Source organism: Neolamprologus multifasciatus, chromosome 14, assembly GCF_963576455.1.
Source record: "Neolamprologus multifasciatus chromosome 14, fNeoMul1.2, whole genome shotgun sequence".
Taxonomy (NCBI): domain Eukaryota; kingdom Metazoa; phylum Chordata; class Actinopteri; order Cichliformes; family Cichlidae; genus Neolamprologus; species Neolamprologus multifasciatus.
Genome location: NC_140452.1, coordinates 20285979 through 20301119, shown reverse-complemented (window position 1 = coordinate 20301119; position 15141 = coordinate 20285979). Strand labels below are relative to the sequence as shown.

Below are 15141 nucleotides of genomic sequence, written 5' to 3'. Positions count from 1 at the left end.
TTACTCTGAGAAGCTGCTTTTAATGAGAGACACTATTGAGCAAATGTGGGAGTGTCTAGCTTTAAGAGGGATTACTGGGTAGTCAGAGAATAGTCATAAATTTTAGTCTCATAAACAGGCGCTAAACCACAAACAGATACAACACTGTACAACACTGTATTTAGTGAGTCTGATGTAAAGAAAACTCGATAAGCCATGTCGTAAAATATGTCAGAGTGTAGTAATAATAATAATAGTACGACATGTTCAAGCATGTGCTTCACTATTTTGTGGCCCCTGCTGAGCCGGCATGAGATTTAAACAAATCTGCAATCACCTTCAGTTTACACATACGCAACAAAGCTTTTTTTGTAGTCACTCATTCACACAGGTAGTGCACACTATTTTAAATGTTGAGCTACAGAGAGCATTTTGATGAGAACAGTGGCTGATTTAAGGGGGGATGCTGTGAAGGTAAGTAGCTTTTCCTGTGTGCATTTCTTCTGAAGAAAATTCAACAAGGAAGATGCCATTCTAAAGGTAATTCTAAAGGAGGGCGCCAAATGCTGCTAATGAGCTGTCTGGGAAACAACAATGGCCTACAGCAACACCTGAAATTACAGCACTTACCTGAGTAAATGCTATCCCTGTATATTTCTCCTAGTATTTTGGAGGTTTCTGTGACTTCAGTGTTTTAATTGGTAAGTTTGTGATAGAGAAGCATGCTGGAACAACTAATTATCTTTTAATTTGGACTGCATTATTCTTCCTGTAACTTCGGTCTTCACTGTAAATAACGTCATGTATTTGTGTTGTGTGAACTAACCGGTGTGCCGGCGAAGGGTGCGTGGTCACAGTTCTCTTGCCAGGAGCGGTTGAGGCTTAGCGCAAAATCCTGGAAGAAGGGATGAGTTTTGTTGAAGACGGAAAAACCAACTATGTTGACTCGCTGGTCCGCCACGTCGTCCAGTCGGAGTAAAGAGAATTCCTATAGGGAGAAAAGAGAGTAAGGCACAAGATTATGGGCTCCGCTTAGCCATGAGCTGTCATACCCTGCTACAGTCTACCATAATCTGTTTAAATTACACCAATGATATATTGAATTATTGTCAAGGTAAAAAAGGGCATCTGTTCACTCAACAATTTTACATCCGATTTAATCTGTCCGATTCACATTTCATTAACTGCAATTATTCCGGCTGATTGACATGAGAAAGCTGCAGCAATTTGTTCAGAGCCACAATTTTACCGAGCAGCGCTGCACAACACCCATGGATTTTTTCTCCCACTGGCTGTAAAAATGTACAGGTATGACTGCCAGACTGCAAAGCTAATGGGTTACAATTAGAGAGACGGACTGGCAGAGAAAGACTCGGGGAAAACAACAAAGGTCACAGAGACCAATAATTGAGATAGAAATCCATGACATATTGAAATCATCCAGGTTGGGAGGAGAGGAAAACACAAGTCGTTTGTTATTTGGCTCTTTTGCTCCAGGGACAAGTTGTTTCCCCGCTGCCTGGGGAATACGAGACAGGGGTGAGACGGAGCTGAGGAAGAACAGGGGAGAGAAAGGAGGCGGGGGCGTGACTGAGGATGGATGTCTCCTGAAGGTTAATAGAGGTGTCAAAACCCCACCTCAGGTGGCAGCTTTCACCTTCCAGCCCTTTGTGCCATCTAACTTGTGACAGCCAGACCAAGCCCAGTCTACCTCTGTGCCTGCCACCAAGACAAGTGTGAAGATAAGAGAAGTTTGAGCGGATGGTGAGTGGGTGGGGCAGCATGTGACACTGGGAACAAATGGCCATATGGCGTCTGTAGAAATGGTAAATACACTGCAAGTAAATAGAAATAAAAGAGCAAAATATGTATGTAAATGCAAGAAGGCAACAGCAGTGGGCAAACAATTACGTGCCAATCAAAAATAATGATAAAAGCTGCTAACTATATCCCTTGAGGCAACATCTGCTATGTAGTAACTCAGCTCATGTGTGGCATCAGGATTTGGTAAAAATCTTCTTAAAAAACAAACAAGCATAAATAAACAAATAAATGAAAAAACAAAAAGCTTTATGGCCTCCCGGAGATATCAAAGCTTACAAATTCTGAAGCGCAGAATAACAGCAAAATGAAAAATGGGAAAATGGATGAGAGGGGATTAGGAAAATCAGATAATGGACATTCAGACAAAAAAAGAGTGAATAGGCCAGTGAATTAAATAACTGATAAGAAGGTAGGTGGAAAAAAGAAGAAGAACCAGCATGAATCACTCCACTCTGAAAACACTGGTGGTTGACTGCAATGACAGAGACACACTGCAGGGAAGGAAGACGGAGTATATTTAACCTTTAAGTGGAAGGCTGATTATTCCTATTACCAATCTTCCAGGAACCAGGAAATCCCAAATGTTTTGTTATGCTGGTGTACGGGAGAGGCGGCTGATAAAAACAAGCAACACTGACAAACACTGATAATAAAAGTGAGAGCTTAACTCTTTAGAGTGTGAACCATGAATAACAATGTTCTGAAATATCTTTATTTCTACCTCCTGACAAATAAAACTCATTACATGTACGTCAGCTTACATTTTTTTTTCATTTCTACAGCTGGGGAAAAAAAAATCAGACTGATGATGTGAAAGTTCAGTCTTGGGCACCAGAAATCATAACTGTGAGCAACAACTTCCATAAAGTTTAACTGTAGTAGGGAATCATTCTCGTTAGGAATATGATAAGATGGTTTATCAGGTATGTACCGATCAGCTGCTCATTAACACAAATAGCTATCAACCAATCACATGGCAGGAATTCAGTGCATTTACATATATGTAGACCAGGTCAGGATGACCTGCAGAAGTTAAAAATAAGGATCAAAATGGGGGAATTTAAGTGACTTTGAATGTTGCTGGTGCCAGACAAGCTGGTATTTTAGAAAGTGCTGGGATTTTCCAACATAATCATGTCCAGGGTTTGCAAAGTAAGGCCAGAGAAAGAGTAAATATATCCTGTGGTGGAAACTCACTGGGTGAAAGTGGTTGATTCCAGAGGTCAGCTGAAAGGAAGGTAACTAAAATAGTGACTCCTTAGAATCACAGTATGCAGAAGAGCATCTCTGAACATACAACACATCAAACCTGGCAGCAGATGGGCTACAGCAGCAGAAGACCCCATAGGGTGCCACAACAATTTACATGGACTCACTAAAACTGGACAACAGAAGCTTCGATAAACGTTGCCTGGCCTGATGGAAGAATCGGCATTTGAATTCTGATGGCTGCTTCCTGCAAAAAAAAACATGACTTTAAAAAGCTCAGATCTTCTCAAACGACTTTCTCGAACATGAAAATAAGCTCACTTTACTGAAACAGCCTCCACAGTCACCTGATCTAACAGAGCACCTTTTGGATGAACAGAACCTGGAAATTCATGGATGCGCAGCTGACAAATGTGCAGCAGTCGTGTGCTGCTGCCACGTCGATATGGACCAAAACCTTTGACGAATGTTTTCAGCACCTTGTTGAATCTATACCATGAAAAATCAAGACAATTCTGAGGAAAAAGTAGGTTCAACAAGGTGTACCTGATGAAGTGGGTGGATATGGACTATAACAATATTTAGAGAGTTTGACTTCTCCTTCAAGAAATACAGCTTTTTCAAATGTTTGTTTACAAAACTACACGGTGAAATAACATAAACAGGGGAGATAGCAGGGCGTTGTTTGGCTGTTGTGTGCGGTGAAGTGTTTGATAAGAGGTGTAACGATTTATATGTTTGTTGAATGCTTTTGTCAACACACTAACTGAAAACAGCTCCTGTTTACAGTCCTGCATTTCCATCACTATGCAAGCACACTTTATTTGCTTAATTCCACCCTGACTGGAATGTTATTCATCCTGGCCCAGTATGACTTTCAAGTTGCAGAGCATGAAACACATTTAAATTCGCCTTATTAGAGGATGTAGCACTGAAGTTTAAGGGGCTTCTAGCTGCTCTTGAACTTCAGGAGACAATCCTGTTAATGAGTAGAATAATGGTCTAACGATCTTGTTAGGAAAGAGACTGCCTGATCTTTAGTATCTATTGAATTTCAAAACATTTAACTCAGAGAAATTATTAGCCTGGCTCTCATAAGTTTGCGTTTGACTTTTGAATAGATACAATGTAAAATGGTCATACAGTAAAAGTGGATTTAATTGCAAGGCTGGAACTAAATATACAGTCCTGCAAGTCCAGGGGAAGAAGAGGAGAGCTAAGACAGGGATTACATGTTCCTCCGCGAAGCCTGAGGAATACTTAATCACTGTCTCAAGTTTAACATTGCATGTAATCATGGCAGGAGAAAAGTCTCCTTTGAACCTATTCTTTATTTATTCATTCATTATTATCTTTAGAAACGTAAAACAAAGTTTGAAGCCGCAGCATTATCAATTCCCATGCATTCCATTAAATACATGGGCTTTTCTTCCCTCTTCAGCAGGCCCTTTTGGGGCCTCATAAGCCTTTGGGGACTGTCCATATAATTACTGGTTAAGTGTACTTTAATAGATCATTAGAGTCAAAGCTGTGCAAACGAGCCTATCATTAAACATGCCCCTCAAGGGTTCCTGATTGCATGCATGTGCATACACACGCACAAAAACAAACTGGAGAGCGCATGAGCATGCCCACACACAGGAAAATGAAATCCCTATAATTGAGCAGCAAACACACACGTAGTCACTGAAGACCAAGGTCACAAAAATATCCCGAGGCAGTGTCTGAAGAAAACTGGTGTGCAGCATTTGTGGGCTTTCAGGGCACAGACGCTGACACTTTGCACATGCAAATTCAAACACACAGACACAAGGGGAGTTGTGATCCCATGACTTCAGAGGACATTACACGGGCTTGCCTAACGTGACCCCGAGCCGTTATTGATTTATATCATGGGTTTTCTCCCCATAACACATGTTTTTGGATACGTGTTACGGGGACGCACAAGCACACACTAAAGCCCTGCACGCGAGCACATCTTGCATGGCAAATAGTTGGTGTGAAATGGGCAGTGCTTAGCATTTGGTTCCCAGCAGTGGGAGAACAAAAAAGGCAGAGCTGGAGGGTAGAGGAGAGCAGTAGAGAAACCAACTGTCACCACCGAGGGGGTGAAAAGGCCGGCCGAACAGAATGATGATGAGGAGCAAAGAGAGAGAGAAAAAGAGTGAGAGAGCTAGAGAGAGAGCTAGAGGTTGAATCAATGGAGAGGGAAGAAGGTGAGAGATTAGTTGGCACAAGTGAGAGCTTAAAATGCACTGTGGAGAGAGAGAGAGCGACAGAGCGAAGATGAGAGGTGGGGGTGCAAGGGTGTAAGAGTGCAAGGGAATGACAGCCTGGCCGAGGGCCCCTGACACCGGCTGTCACCTGGAGATCAATCAGCAGTCGGGACCCGAGCCAACCAACCAAAAACTGTTGCTTCACCTCCTCAATTCTCACCCTTTTCCCTCTGAAAACCCTCCCCTGTCTTATCTACCCTTTATTTGCAACTCCTTTTTTATTCTCTCAGTTTCTCTTTCATCATTTTAGATGGTCTTTCATATCCTTTGGCTTTCAACGATTCCTCTCTCTCTTCTTTTTTGGTCTTTTCACATAACTGGACCATTCATACATGCACACACGCACACACACACACCTACAAAAATACCCAAATGTGTGACCACTCAGTGTTCATAACAATGAAGTCAGCGAATAATGAGATCCCAGGAGGGTTGATGGTGCTTATAGGTGGACACCCTGTCAAGAATCCTACTCCTCCTTCTCTGCCATCCGCGTCCATGCACAGACATATTCCTTTGCAATGAAAGCTTGTATGAAACCGATAAGTGAATACGGAATTGAATCAAAAACTTCTTTAAGTCAGCCAGCATCCTTCAGGTCCTCGCTCATTGATCACATCTCCCTAAACGGAACAGAAACGCTGAGATTATATCGATTGTTTAGCCACCAGGGATCTCCGCTGATTTGGGATGCATCTCTGCTACACGTGGTACAACACCGTATTACTGAAACGCCGATATCTCTACCAGAAATGTAAAGTTGTTAGATAAGCCTTTCAAATGCAAGTTTGGCTATATAGAGACTTTTGTATGCATGCTGTGCAGGGAATGTTAAGGAATGAGTGCGGCTTCAATATTGTCCCTTTTTTTTCATATGCTGAATAAGAAAGGTCTCAGCATTTCAATGAGCTGGAGTCATCTGAACATTTTGTCTGTTTGAAAAACTTCTTAAAAGAAGTTAAAAGTGGCATTAAAATTAATGGAGTTTGCTGAAGTTGAGAAGTACCGGTCACTGGCAGCAGACAGGAATGCAGCAATAATGGCAAATGAGTCAGAACAATGAATCGCAGTCACACGTTCACTGACTCACCGGCTTCTACATAAATTAAATGAGTTTTAAGGACTGTCGCACAAGTAGATTAAATGTTTTGACTCTTACTAAGCAGAAATACAGTCTGAATAAATAATTTTGGGCTGTTTGAGAGCAACACAACATCACACTGAAACACTGGCAACCAGTAAAGTTGATGTTTCAAATCTGCTATCAAACAGAAAATCTTCACATCTTGTATTCAATTCAATTTCAATTCAATTTTATTTATATAGCGCCAAATCACAACAAATGTCGCCTCAAGGCGATACGCCAAAGGATATTTGGCGTATCCTTCTTCTAATTTTGTAGAAGGATAAAATTAGGATTTTTACCCCCCCTTATTTGTGTCACCTTTATGAATGGAGACAGTTTTTCTGGCCTGAAATATTACCTCAAAACTTCATGGTCGACCAGAAAAGTTGACAAAAACTCAAAATTTTATGTGTCAAATGACTTGGTATGGTATTCAGAAACAATTGGTAAGTTCATAATTCATTCGTGTGTTTTTTCTTTCTTTTTGTTTGTTTCTCAAATTTTTATTTAATCCAAGAATCATCCAATTTTAGCTTTGCATGCCTTTTGCTCACTAGCCGTCATTTTGTTGCAATAATCTGCCAATGTTTACTTTTTTTTGCAGAGGGGAAAATTGCTCCAGTCAAGCAGTATGCACAGGGTATGGCACTGCACTAGAAAGCAGACTGATAGCCTTTCTTGTTTTTGATCTCACTTATCAGAGACTGTGCCAAAGCATATGGACTGGAGGGGCAACCAACCTTGACAAGGAGGTATTTGGCTCAGCTCACTTTGCTATTTCATTAACAACAAATTCAAGCACAGACTTTAAACCACATCAATGAACTGGTAATGAATTACAACCATACACACATAGCACACTCTCACACTCTATCCTTGACATATTTCCAGTTTTTTTTTTTGTAGTTTTTGAGTGAGATCATCCTTTAAAACTAGCTGCACAACCTGAAGAATGACTTTGTTACTTCTCAAAATCTGACTTGCTTAAGCCCAAACAAAATCAGGGTCCTCCTCCTCCTCAGTCATGCTTATGCTATTGTGTTCATCACTATTATGCTATAAATTATCTGACAGCAACAGGTAACATTATTCTGGAAATGGCAGAGACTATGTTTAATTTGGCAATAACAACAAACACGGAGTTACCTGGTTATCAAGTAGTAATATTCAAACTACCAGCTTCTACTTTCTTCCACTATACTAGCTATGCTAACTGCTAGTCCCCTGATTCTGACTCCTAGCTGTGTGTACTTGACTCGGTCACATCAGGTCAACAAAGCTGGATGCACTAGGTAATTAAAATTTCCTGTCACAGCAAAAAAGAGAAATCATGTGATGCTAGTGGAAGTTATGCTGTTTGAATGTCTCTCCCTGACACTTAAGGTGAGACCATTAGCACTTACCAGCTATTTAGCACAATATTTTATCATTATTTTCTTCTCCATTCAAAACTATCTTGGGTATTTTTCCCCCTTCTTCTTCTCTTTTGTCCTTTCTTTTTCAGCTCCCAGAAGGCTCACTACTCCTCTTTATTAAGTGGCTTTTTTGTTGACATTAGCTTTGTTTAAACAGACCATTTGCAATGGGTGCTAGTAGAATAAGGTCGGTCTCCCTCAGGCAGTGTTGCCAACTCCTCAGTAAGGAAAATCGCTATTGGCTGTCCTAAAAGTCGCTAGAAGTCGCTAAATGACGTCATCACCCAATTTGCATAATTGGTCATGCTAATGTAATTGTAACCTACGTTGTTGGAGAGAGAAATAACATCGTGGAAGAGACATAAAGTGAGTAAAAAAAGTCCTAAATGCATTTAGAGTTTATTTAGAACTACAAATTAAATTTATTTTAGCGATTATTGTTTTTTTTAATGTCACAATTCCAACCCTGCTCCTTAATCCGGGTTTGGACCAGCAAAAGTGACCCGAAATAGGCACTCTGGTGGAGTTACTTTGTGTGTGTGTGTTTATAAGTAGTTTTAAACCTTGTGATCCACAAAACAGCATAAGAGTAACAGAGTAAAAGAAGAACTGACTGCGTTACAGCACCCGCTGCTTGTTGAGAGTAAAAGCGATATGCGCTTTCACGTCTTTTTTTAGCGACTTTTTTTTTTTTTTTAGAAAAAAAGTCGCTAGGGGGTCTGAAAACTCGCTAAATATAGCGACAAAGTCGCTAAGTTGGCAACACTGCCCTCAGGGAGCTCGGGTCTATCCCAGGCAGCTGCCTTACCTGGCTGCAAGCAACACCTCTTGCTGGCCCCTGTGGCCTGCACACAAGTCTGCCTCTTACCTCTCTTACCTGATACAATGACTCAAATACTCCCCAACTACCACATTTCTCACATCTTTATGTCTCTCAAATGTTTCTCTCTTTGACCAAAACACTTCAAATTCATATTTGTCTGTTCATGATACTAATTTCCACGATTCCTTTCTCTAATTTCTGCATTCATTTACTCATCTTAATCTTTTCTTCTTCTTAGTAAGTCTCCGATTTGGCTTCTTAAGTTGACTTTTTACTGTTGAAACCAGTGTTTTGTGGGTAGAGCTGAGTAAAGACACTGGTTTATGACCTGTGAGGTGTCTCTTTCTCAGGACAGAGACTGTGATGTGCTTGTACTCTTGCGCAGGTGGGCATCGGGACATTCACACAGAGGCGGTTTTACGTTGTCTGTGAAGGGAGCAGGACACAATGTTGTAACAAATCAAATTTTTTGGCTTTCATTCCTTGGAACAAGAATACTGTGAGAGTTTGAGAAGAAGGGTGCTTTTTTAAACTACTCAATTGTATTGCTTCTTCAACCAGCAATTGGACCAGCAATTCAAAGACTTTTTCTAATGATGATTTCACTTTCTAACATGATGAACTTGCACTAAGTCCCACAATGTGCCACTGGAGTGAAAGCTGAGTACATTTTGCATTAAATCATATGACTAATAATAGATGAGTCATTAACTGTATTTCACAACATTTTTGATCCGTTTCTATCAAAACATCCTGGACAGATCATCAACTTAAAACAGCACCACAAGCATTAACAGGCTTGATCTGATCTCATAAGTTAAGCAGGCAGCTTTATGGCAACACCTTCCAGATCAGTCGAGTGTATGTTTAGCCTTTTAGCTAGCTCAAAAGCTAGCTTCCAGTGTGACTGCTCTGCTTTGTGGTGAGGAAGCCAGTTTGAGGAAAAAAAATATGATTGATCCGATGATTTAACAGACCCAAAAAGTTCAGTCTGAGGGTAGCTGCGGAGCAGTGTCATATATCTCTCTGGGTCTTTTATAAAGACCTATTTTTATACACTGTTGGTTAAAAATGTTGATCAGTGCAGTTTCAAGTAGGCACGTGGCATTTACCAAAGTTTCTCCGATGCTAAAGGCTTCATTTTTTCTGCTCTGCAAAACGCAGATGAAGTCAGAGCTGTCAGCAGTGATAATCATCCCTGACAATTTAAAAAAAAAAGAAAGACAAGTCCTCTCCACCCCTTATCCAGCGTGGTATCGCTGCGAAAGAGAAAACAGACTCCAGTAGGCTATGATTGAGTAACATTCCTGCAAATTGCATATTGATTTTCCTAATGATAAAGTGCTAATTAATGACTTCCCTCCTGTCACTCTGGGCAAAGGCTACAACATGCTCAAACCTTTAGGCCTGAGTCTGGTCATCGTCTGTGATGAAATCCATTTCTAGTGGCGTACTGATTATTCTCTAAAAGCTGGACTCTTCATGTGGTGTTTTTGGCAATAAGTCACGCTCGTATCAGTTACCATGTAAATTTAGGCTGAGCTTTAAAGCCTCCTGCTTAATTACGGTGTTCTCAGTGAGAGCGGGACAGGCGGAGAGGAGGAGGCGAGTGGCGTCGTGATCGAATGATGCATGTCATGAATACGGACTCGTTGTGCACCTGAAAAGTAATAGCAAAATTGGATAATTGAGTTACTGAATTATTTGTTCACGAAATACTGGTGCTGCTGCAGGGGTGGACATGAAAACTGTAATTGTAGCTCTTCCAATTACTCACTAGTTGCGGTGACAACGTTGCTCACTGTATGCGGATGGACTGGATCCAAGTCATTTCTCTTGCACGGGGCGCTAACATGTCACTTACATTATTTCTAGCAGCTACCTAGTTTAATTCACTGTGAGATGACCATGAAATTAACATACCATATATCTTGGTGTAGAAAGCTAGGGTTGATACATGAGCTTTGTTTCAAAGCTTCTAATAGCTGCATACATCAAAACAATCTGGCAGCATTCCTGCAGAGTGTTGAAAACAAATGGGCAATTTTATTCCATTATTCATAGAATTATGTCTGACCTGCAACAGTAACAGCTTATTTGTGAGCCAGAGACCTTATGCCCTGAATAATTCTTGGACTGGCGGAGGCCAAAAACACCATGAATATTGCAGGCACCAGCATATGTTTAGAATGTGAAACAGTCTATCTCTTCTCGGTAATCAAATTCATTTGAACCCCAGCAGAATTTCTAAAGGAACAAAAAGCACATAAAATGAAACAAAACAAACCCTATTAAGTTTTAAAAATAATCCTTCAAATTACTTATGATCGTTTCTTTTAATTGCAGAGTTTCGCCTCCAAAGTGCTGGAGACTCGGCAGTGAGTGGCTGAATTACTGGCACAGGAAAGGGGGGAAAAAACAGGAGGAGAGCAGCAGATAATGGAGATGAGAATCCATCTAAGCTCTGCTCATATCACATCGATGATTCACATCGATCACCTGAGTGTTTGCCATCAAGCCCAAGCAACCCTCAGCTTTGGGACCAGACGTCCCACTATGCGTTAGAAGATTCACGGCAGGAGAGGAGCACACTTTTAAAAAATGCTGGTATGGCTAAATGGTTACGAATGACGTCTAACACTTTATGTTGAGATTTGTTTTAGCTCACTGTAACCAACACTCAGAATTTTCTGCTCTCTAGACAAAACGATATTTAACGATATTTAATCTTCTATAGCTCAGCGCTATAGTGGCTGAATTGATGGTGATTGGGATTCCCTGTGATCTTTTGTGCCATAAAGCGGGAGATTTTTCTGCCAAGTTCACATTTGCTTTTGCATAAGCATTCTGTTTCTGTTTTATATCTAATTTTCTCTCTGGCTTCAATGCCAGAAATATTAGTAATCCCCTGTAGCTGTTTTCTGTCCTCAGTGGCCATCAGTGCAGATTCTGTGTGAAACTGCTTTTATTTCCTCGGTTTACTGTGTTTGGGGAGCTTTTCTTCAGCTTTCTCACTGTAATTTAGAGCGTGAGCATCTTCCTATAAATTCTTTGCGCTACTCTCGGCTCAGTCAAAAAAACAACAACAACGGAAAAAAAAAACACGCTGCCAAATCTGCAACCAATTTAATTGGATCAGCAGGCTGATGGGAACGCTGTTAAGCTGTTAAGCATACAGTATACACAGGCATTACAAACAGCTCAAACTGAAATGAAAGCCATCTGGTTTAGGAAGTCATATTCATACTGCGATAGCAATACAGATAAAATGAGTTAAATTCCCAAATCAGCTCTAGCACAGGATCTTAAGATTACCATCTCCTTAGAAGAGTCACTTTTAGGTGCATCTTCTAAAGCACATAATGCTAAGATTAATAACGTATAAGTGTTCGCATCCATCCAGGCAATTTTAACTGCCTATTCAAGGTTCTCGGGGTGGGGGCTGGAGCTTACCTCAACAGCTTTACGGGAAAAGGTGGAGTAGACCCTGGACATCTCAGAGCTAGCACAGAGTGACAGACAACCATTCAGGTTCACATTCAATCAGCAGAAACATCAATGAATCTAATGTGGAAGGAAGCAAGAGCACTTGGTGATGACCCACATATTCAAACTCCACAGAGAGCTCCTTTTGTGCTGACCACCACACCACAGCAGCACTCTATAAGAGGTTTATACTTTTATAATTTTACAGAAAAACAAACTAATAAAAAAATACCTGCCTTCAAGACAGCATTGTAGACAGATAAACAACTGGATGTGATCAGCTCAAAGATCAGTTAAGCTCGACAGCATTTAGTTTCTTTGTCACAATAACAGCTATGTGTTTCATCAAAATAAAAGCTCCATCAGACTTATTAAAACAGCAAAGAGCTGGACATGTTTGCTCTGCACATCACTAATGACTTTCTGGCAGGCGCTAAATGGGGTACAAAGCAAAATCATTGGCAGAACTTGCAGAAATGCAGAAAGACGCATGGGTTGAGAAACACAAGCAAATGCACACTTATTAGGTTTTAATTAAAAACAATCATATGAGTATAAGTAAAAAATAGTATCTGTCCAATAACATGTTGGCCTGTCTGCTGTTGATTTACAGCTAAAAAGAAAAAAACAATTAACAAAAAAAAGTTAAAAAATAATGATAAAAATAAAGAAAAGTTCCTTTAACTCTTAACTGTCAAGACCTTTTTGTGTTAAACACTGACAAACGTGCACAAAAGTCTTGGGAGAACACATAGATGGTGATAATTTAGGAGTAGAGAGGAGCTCCTAACTAAGTGGACACGTAAGATCTTTGATAAATTTCACATAAAATGTTGTGAAAGGTAAAGGGAGGGATTATGGGAGTGATGGAGGACAGCAAAAAAAAGAAAGTTATGGAGCACAGAGAGGAAGTCAGGTATGAAGTCAGCAACCAATTTCAAATTTCCAAATCAGACCCCTTGGTAGGCTGTAATTCAAGCTCTGGGATTTGAAAGATAATAGGCTGTAATACAATTGTCAACACTGAGTCATCCAGACATGGGGCTCACAGGGAGAGTTGGCGGTAATAGGGCAGACGCAGAGTAATCAATACACCATAACTCCCTACACATACCAAGGCCCGAGTCTGGAAAGTGGAACGCTACACTAAATTGTTTACTTTCATTTAACAAACATGCCGCTACCGTCTGGCTAATCTCTAAAGATAAAAGAAGACTGGGGCACTTCAAGTCTAATAATTTTATGGTAAGCAAGGTGTGTTTTAATACTGTTAAAAAGTTATGTTTAGAGTGATAAGGCTTAGAGGTCTGACTTACATATTAAACACTCCAGGTTGCCGGTAGTCTCTCGCATAGACGCTTCCCAATCTCTGCAGTCGAACACTTTTCAACCAACTCCATTTTTTTCCATTAATGTGAAGCTTTCTAAACGTCTAAATGTTTTCAATCAGTTCTCCCGGAGTCTCAATAAAATTATAATGACTTGAATGTGAACAGACCTCACGCCCCGACCTGTTAATCCTTAAAATTAGACATAAATGATTAATGAATGCCATTCACGAATGCTGATATGCATGTGAATGCATTTGTCATTCCCCTCGCTTTATGTGAGACAATGGAAAAGTCAGAGCACAAGACTTAAAAGAGATCATTCCCCCTCTGTGAAGAGGTGATTAGCGAAGGGATGACAAACTAGGTATCTAATCTGTCCTCCAAAGGCCATATTTTAGACTTAATATAGCTACCCGGTGGTATACTAATCTGAGTGGAATCAAACAGACTTGATTTTACTTAATTTTTGTAGCACAGTAATTCATATAAAAGGTGTCTTTGGCACAGTAGATGTCTGTTCTCCTGGTTCCATCACGCCCTACAAAGCCAGCAATAATGCATCATAACTGTAAACCCTTAGAGGCGTTTTCCAATTGCTTATTTGCCACAGTTAAATGGAACTTGCGAAAGATGATGTTTTAATAAAGTCGATTGTCTTCTGTGGCAATAAATAAATGATTAAGACATGAATGAGACCCAGATTATTAATCGTCTGTGCAATCAGATATAGTGTTTAATGAACTGATTGCAAGTGCGAATGAGGCAATTTACTCAGTCGCCATGTCAGAGAGGTCTGCAAAAATCAACCCATCAAATTTCCTGTTTTTTGTGTTTGTTTTCACGTAAAAAAATGGAAAAATTGCTGTTTAATGAAACAGAAGATTGCCTGCAACTCCTAAAACTGGATAAAAAAAACCCTGCAATATAAGATGAGTGCATAGTAAGGTTCCCTGGGCCCTGATGCAGGTTGATATTATTACTTCAACAGCGGATGATGAGGAAATTCAAGGAGTATTGTTCTCCCTTTTTTAAACAATAAAATGCATTTAAATCTCGTTTTATTGAGCTGGCTCCATTGTCACACTTTTCACCCACAATACATTTTCGTTTCTAAAATTCAAAGCACAGAATGGTCGAGCCTTTTGACTCCCTTATTAATGATGTTATTGGACAGCTAATGGTGCTGAGAGACTGCACAGAATGAACGAGACCAGCCACTCAGGGTATGGATGGCGGTCTTAATAAAATATCATCTAAATCAAAACCAAAAGAGGAAAGGGTGCACACTTATTAAAGTATCTAGCTGTCTGCAGCTGACATGTGAAATGTGTATAATGGCTGTGAGCCTATAATTTCCCAGACTGGGCACTTTTGGTTTATAAAGTCATGGAGATTGCTGATAATGAAGAAACTGTTTACTAGGTTTTCTGCTGTTGCTCCTTTCTTTCTAGGCAACTTAAACAATGTAAATACAGCCACTCCACATCAGTAGCTTTTTAATAGAGCAATCAAGATTATCTGGGATTTAGTTGATTTATTAAAATTGCAGTTAGGGCCATAAGGTTTTGGACACCGACTCTTTTTTGTTTCACTTTCAGCTTTAATTCAAGGGGTTTTAGAAAGATTTTGTATTAACTGTTTAGGAATTACAGACATTTTCAGACACAGTGCC

The 15141-nt window shown here is 40.1% G+C and overlaps 1 protein-coding gene across 4 annotated transcripts in view; it reads right to left on the bottom strand.

Moving 5' to 3' along the window:
- grik4 (glutamate receptor, ionotropic, kainate 4) overlaps window positions 1-15141 on the bottom strand; it is a 347454-nt gene that overhangs the window by 60026 nt on the left and 272287 nt on the right. For all 4 annotated transcript variants that reach the window (XM_085184287.1, XM_085184286.1, XM_085184288.1 and 1 more), the window contains one exon: window positions 806-967. In XM_085184287.1, the coding sequence (XP_085040413.1) occupies window positions 806-967 (162 nt within the window). The remainder of the gene's footprint in view (window positions 1-805; window positions 968-15141) is intronic.